Consider the following 6,357-nt stretch of genomic DNA (forward strand, 5'->3'; position numbering starts at 1 on the left):
TAGATCGCTACGTATCCATGATGAGCATCGAAATCGCAAATAATTTACACAGATCTCAAATCCCACACTCCTAATGCACTGAATCTAATCGTTAGCATTAGAATCCATTTGATGTCAGCCAAAAGGCACGTACGTATTATTGAACACTAGCGTTTACCAGTATACTGGTAAAGAAGTTCACATGACTTGTATCACCAGACTTATGTTTCACATTTGAATTCATGGAATCAGCTATTATCCCTAATTTGGTTCAATGCGTTAGAATTTTAGCCAGTGGCACGTAACTGCTGGTGCTTCTTTGCAAAATGCAGCTTTCTCCCACATATGCTGACTTCTGCATTAGAAAAGTCTCAGTGCTAGATAGCTACTTAACTGAGTTACTGAGGCCCAATCCCACACAATTAGTTTTGAGGCATTTTGTCAAGCTTGCCGAAATTTGGATGCAAATGTAAAATTTTTCTAGCCCCTTTTTCCCCGTCTAAACAAAATGAAAAAATAACTTACAATGGCAGAATGATTCAGAGAATGGAATAGGACACTTCGTGTTTGGGGCTTAAAAAATCTCATTTTGCAACAGGCTTCAGGATATGCTCTTGTAGCAGTCAATTGTATCAAATACCAAACAATATATTTACAGCAACTGAAGGAGATCAGCCCAGCCTACACTTCACGTGCAAAGCAACAGAAATAGATTAGTCCATTTGTAAGAAAAGAATACACAAAGGTCTACCATGATTATTTATTTTATGACAACGTGGATATGTTTAGAGACGTGCAGAAAATTATTGCTTCATACTGCAGTGAGCAAGAATTACAAGGGCAACTTAACATTCCCTGTGCCTAGTACTGAACGCACACAATTTATGTAATAAAAATTTGTACATAATTGTCTCTCTTATTGTAACTTACCATCTGCAGCAACAGCTAATTTTACCAGTTTTACTTGGGTTGACAATGCTGGAGTACCAGATCTTGCATAATACATCTTAATTATTCCGTAAATTATGGATAACTATAACCGAGAGGTTTCTGAAGTTGAGTATCTTTTCATTTTGCAAGAGACTAGAATATTTTCAAATGGTACTTACCGTATAGTCTGTCAAAGACGTCGACGTCGATGTTGCCTGACAGACTGTGTTTACATCACTGGCAGTAGTAGTAACAGTGGAAGCGATCATGCTGTCAATGGAGGTGCAAACACTGACTGGCCCAGTGCCATATATTCCACAAGTGTTAGTGGCAGTTGCGCCTCATCCTGGGTCTCAGTCTCCTGTGCTTCAGTTGACACAACAGCTGGTAAAGTTACAGGCAGATGCAACAGCTGGACTTCTGTCTCATTCTTTTTGTGTGCACTGTTGTACTCATGTTCTTCAGGTGGTGCAATACTTGTGGCAGTTACAGGCAGCAGTTGTGGAGGAAGCTGTTCATAAGTTGATAAATTTGTTGGAAGACTGATGTGTGATTCAGTCTGACTTACAACACTTGAATATGATAATGTTGCTGTCGACTCTTCTGGTGGTTTGTTGATAACGTACAGAGCACCTTCCAATGACATTTCACCTGTCGCATCATGACTCACTATATGCTGCACTTTGACTGTCATATTATCTGCCTTTCTTACTTAATACTGTGCCTGCCTCTTTTTGTGCTGCACAATTTCCTGACTCACTCTGACCTGTGCCACCAGTGACAAATTGGTATCCTGGCTCTTTCTGTCCAGCATGCCCAGCGGCGGATCATCCTCCTCGCTCTCTCCATCCAGCACCCCCAGAGGCAGATCCACCTCCTCGCTCTCTCCGTCCAGCGCCCCCAGTGGCGGATCACTATCCTGTCTCTCTCTCTTCCTGCTGCTGCATGGTGGACTTACTCACTCTGTGCTACACCTCCACACTCTGTGCTACACCTCCAGTGGCGGATCGGAATCCTCGATCTCTCCGTTCATCGCCCCCAGCGGCGGATTAGCATCATGGCTCTCTCTCTGCAGTTGCATGGCGTCCTGACTCACTCTGTGCTGCACCTCCATCGGCGAATTGTCCTAGTCGCTGTCTCCGTCCAGTGCCCCCAGCGGCGGACAGGCCTCCTTGCACTCTATCACCCCTGTGGCGGACCAGCCTACTCGCTCTCTCCGTCCAGCGCCCTCGGTGACGGATCAGCCTCCTTGCTCTCTCTGTCCAGCGCCCCCAGCAGCAGATCAACATCCTGCTCTCTCCCTGCTGCTGCATGGCGTCCTGACTCACTCTGTGTTGCACTTTCAATGGCGGATCGGACTCCTCGCTCTCTCCGTCCATCACCCCCAGGTGCGGATCAGCATCCTGGCTCTCTCCCTGCAGTTGCATGGGGTCCTGATTCACTTTGTGCTGCACCTCCAGCGGCGGACTGGCATTGTCGCTCTTTCCGTCCAGCATCTCCAGCAGCGGACAGGACTCCTCACTCTCTCCGTGTATCTGCCCCAACGGTAGATCAGTCTCTTTGGTCTCTCCATCCAGTGACCCCAGCGGCGGATCAGCCTCCTCGCTCTTTCCGTCCAGTGCACCCACCGGTGGATAGGCCTCCTCGCTCTCTCGGCCAAGCGCCCCCAGTGGCGGATCAGCCTCCTGGCTCTCTCTGTCCAGCACACCCAGCGGCGGATCAGACTCGTCGTTCTCTCCATCCAGCACCCCCAGCGGGGGATCAGCCTCCTCGCTCTCTCCGTCCAGCATCCTGAGTGACGGATCAGCCTCCTTGCTTACTCCGTATAGTGCCCCCAGCGGTTTAGTGGTCTCCTCGCTCTCTCCCTCCAGCGCCCCCAGCGGCGAATAGTCCTCCTCACTCTCTCTGTCCAGCGCCCCCAGTGTCGGATCAGCCTCCTCGCTCTCTCTGTTCAGCGCCCCTAGCAGCGGATCAGCATCCTGGCTCTCTACTGCTGCAACATGGCGTCCTCACTCACTCTATGCTGCACCTCCAGCAATTGATCGGCCTCCTCGCTCTCTCTGCCCAGCGCCTCCAGTGGCGGATCAGCCTCCTCGCTTTCTCCAACCATCACCCGCAATGGCGGATCAGCATTCTTGCACTCTCCATCCAGCGCCACCAGCGGTGGATCGCCATTGTCGCTCTCTCCGTCGAGCGCCGCCAGCAGTGGATCGACATTCCCGCTCCCTCCGTCCAGCGCCCCAGCGGCGGATAAGCCTTTCCATCCGCAGTACCCCAACTGTCGGATCAGCCTCCTCTCTCTCTGTCCAGCGCCCGAAGCAATCGATCATCCCTCTCGCTCTCTCTGTCCAGCGCCCCTAGAAGTGGATCAGCTTCCTGGTTCTCTCCCTGCTGCAGCATGGCGTCCTTTGTGCTGCACCTCCAGCGGCGGATCCGCCTCCTCACTTTCACTGTCCAGCACCCCAGCTGCAGGTTGGCACTCTCACTCTCTCCGTCCAGCGCCCCCAGCGGCGGATCAGCCTCCTCGCTCTCTCCATCCAGTGCCTCCAGCAGCGGATCACCCTTCTCACTCTCCCTGTCGAGCGCCCTCAGCAGTGGATAGGCCTCCTTGCTCTTTCTGTCCAACGCCGCCAATTGGCGGATCAGCCTCCTCGCTCTCTCCGCCCAGCATCCCCAGTGACAGAGCAGCCTCCTTGCTCTCTCCGTCCAGCGCCCCGAGCGTCGGATCAGCCCCCTTTGCTCTCACCATCCAGCACTGCCAGAGAAAGATCAGCTACCTCGCTCTATCCGTCCAGCGCCCCAAGCCTCAGCTCGGCCTCCTCGCTCTCTCCGTCCAGTGCAAAAAAGACGGATCAGCCTCCTCGCTCTCTCTGTCCAGCGCTCCCAGCTGTGGATCAGCCTCCTCGCTCTCTCCGTCCAGCGCCCCGAGCAGCTGATCAGCATCCTGGCTCTCTCCCTGCTGCTGCAAGGCGTCCTTACTGCCTCTCTGCTCCAGCAGCGGATCGGACTCCTCATTATCTCCATCCAGCGCCCACAGTGGTGGATCAGCCTCCATGCTCAATCTGTCCAGCACCCTCGGCGAAGGATTAGCCTCCTCGCTCTCTCTGTCCAACGCCCCCAGCGAGTGATCAACCTCCTCGCTCTCTCCGTCCAGCGCCCCCAGCACCAGATCAGCATCCCGGCTCTCTCCCTGCTGCTGGATGGCGTCCTGACTCAATGTGTGCTGCACTTTCAATGGCGGATCAACCTCCATGCTCTTTCCATCCATCGCCCCCAGCTGCGGATCAGCATCCTGGCTCTCTAGCTGCAGTTGCATGGTATCCTGACTCACTCCGTGCTGCACCTCCAGCAGCGGATCGGCCTCTTCACTCTCTCCGTTCAGCGCACCCTGTGGCAGATCAGTCTCCTCACTCTCTCTGTCCAGCACCCTCAGCAACGGATCTGTCTCCTCGCTCTCTCTGTCCAGCGCCCTAAGCGACAGATCAGCCCCTCGCTATCTCCGTCCAGTGCACCCAGAGGTGGATTAGCATCCTGGCTCTCACCCTGCTGCTGCATGGCGTCCTGACTCACCCTGTGCTGCACCTCCAGCGGCGTATCGGCCTCCTCGCTCTCACCGTCCAGCACTCCCAGCAGCGGATCAGTCTCCTCGCTCTTTCCGTCTAGTGTCGCCAAGTGGCGGATCAGGCTCCTCGCCCTCTCTGTCCAGCCCAGCCAGCGGCGGATCATAGTCTTCGCTCTCTCCCTCCTGCTGTGTGGCGTCCTACTCACTCTGTGCTGCACCTCCAGCAGCGGATCGACCTCCTCGTTCTCTTCGTCCAGCGCCCTTAGCAGTGGGTCAGCCTCCTCGCTCTCTCCAACCAGCGCCATCAGCGACGGATCAGCCTCCTCGCTCTCTCCGTCCAGTGCCCAGAGCGACGGATCAGCCTCCTCGCTCTCTCCAACCAGCGCCCTGAGCATCCGATCGGCCTCCTCGCTCTCTCCGTCTAGCGTCCAAAGCAACGGATCATTCTCGTCGCTCTCTCCGTCCAGTGTTCCCAGCTGTGGATCAGCCGCCTTGCTCTCTCCGTCGAGCGCCCCCGGCAGCGTATCAGCATCCTGGCTCTCTCCCTGCTGCTGCATGACATCCTTACTCACTCTGTGCTGTACCTCCAGTGGCGGATCGGACTTCTCGCTCTCGCCGTCCACTGCCCCCAGCGGCGGATCATCCTCCTCATTCCCCCCGTCCAGCGCTCCCAGCTGCGGATCAGCATCCTCGCTCTCTCCGTCCAGCGCCACCAGCAGCGGATCAGCATCCTGGCTCTCTCCCTTCTGTTTCAAGGCGGCCTGACTCACTCAGTGCTGCACCTCCAGTGACGGATTGGCCTAGTCGCTCTCTCCGTCCAGTGCTCCCAGCGGCGGATTGGTTTCCTCGCTCTCTCCGTCCAGCGCTCTCGGCGATGGATCTGCCTCCTCGCTCTCTCTATCCAGCGCCCCGAGCGACGGATCAGCCTCCTCACTCTCTCCGTATAGCGCCCACGGCTTCGAACCAGTCTCCTCACTCTCTCCATCCGGTGCCCACAGCGGAGTATCAGCCTCCTCGCGCTCTCCGTCCAGCGCCGCCAGCGGTGGATAGGCCTCCTCGCTCTCTCTGTCCAGCACCCACAGCAGCGGATCATCCTCCTGCCTCTCTCCGTCCAGTGCCCCAAGCGGCGAATCAGCCTCCTTGCTCTGTCCATCCGGCGTCCCCTGCGACGGATCAGAGTCCTAGCTCTCCCCGTCCAGCGCCCACAGCGGCGGATTGGACTCCTCAGTCTCTTCGTCTAGCGCCCCCAGCGGCAGATCAGCCACCTCGCTCTCTCCATCCAGTGGCCCCAGTGGCGGATCAGCCTCCTCGTCCTCTCCATTCAGTGCCCCCAGCGGAGGATCATCCTCCTCACTCTATCCCTCCTGGTGCCCTACTCATTCTTTGCTGCACCTCCAGGGGCGGATCGGACTCCTCGCTCTCTTCGTCCAACGGCCCCAGCGGCGGATTGGCCTGCTTGCTCACTCCGTCCAGCACCCTAGCGGCGGATCAGCCTGCTCACTCTCTCCGTCCAGCACCCCAGCGACGGATCAACCTCCTACTCTATCTGCGTCTAGCGCCCCCAGCTATGGATCAGTCTCCTTGCTCACTCCGTCCAGCGCCTCCAGCGATGGATCAGCCTTCTCGCTCTCTCCGTCCAATGCCCCCAGCGGCGGATCAGCCCCTCGTCCTCTCCGTCCAGCGCTACCAGTGGCGGATCAGCATTCTCGCTCTCACCTTGCTGCTGCATGGTGTCCTGACTCACTCTGTGCTGCACTTACAATGGCGGATCAGCCTCCTCCCTCTCTCCGTCAAGCGCCCGCAGTGATGGATCAGCTTCCTCGCTCTCTCCCTGCTGCTGCATGGCGTCCTGACTCACTCTGTGCTGCACCTACAGCGGCGGATTG

At 56.4% G+C, this 6,357-nt stretch overlaps 1 protein-coding gene across 1 annotated transcript; it reads right to left on the minus strand.

The window, feature by feature from the left end:
• Positions 1–1,621: 1,621 nt before the first annotated feature.
• Positions 1,622–3,084, minus strand: LOC126195690 (protein IWS1 homolog). The gene is made up of 3 exons (XM_049934318.1): positions 3,027–3,084; positions 2,002–2,902; positions 1,622–1,850 (listed from the first exon to the last, which is right to left on the minus strand). The coding sequence occupies exons 1-3, from the start codon at positions 3,082–3,084 to the stop codon at positions 1,622–1,624; spliced, it is 1,188 nt and encodes a 395-aa protein (XP_049790275.1).
• Between the last annotated feature and the right edge of the window lie 3,273 nt (positions 3,085–6,357).

This window comes from Schistocerca nitens, chromosome 7 (assembly GCF_023898315.1).
Source record: "Schistocerca nitens isolate TAMUIC-IGC-003100 chromosome 7, iqSchNite1.1, whole genome shotgun sequence".
NCBI lineage: Eukaryota > Metazoa > Arthropoda > Insecta > Orthoptera > Acrididae > Schistocerca > Schistocerca nitens.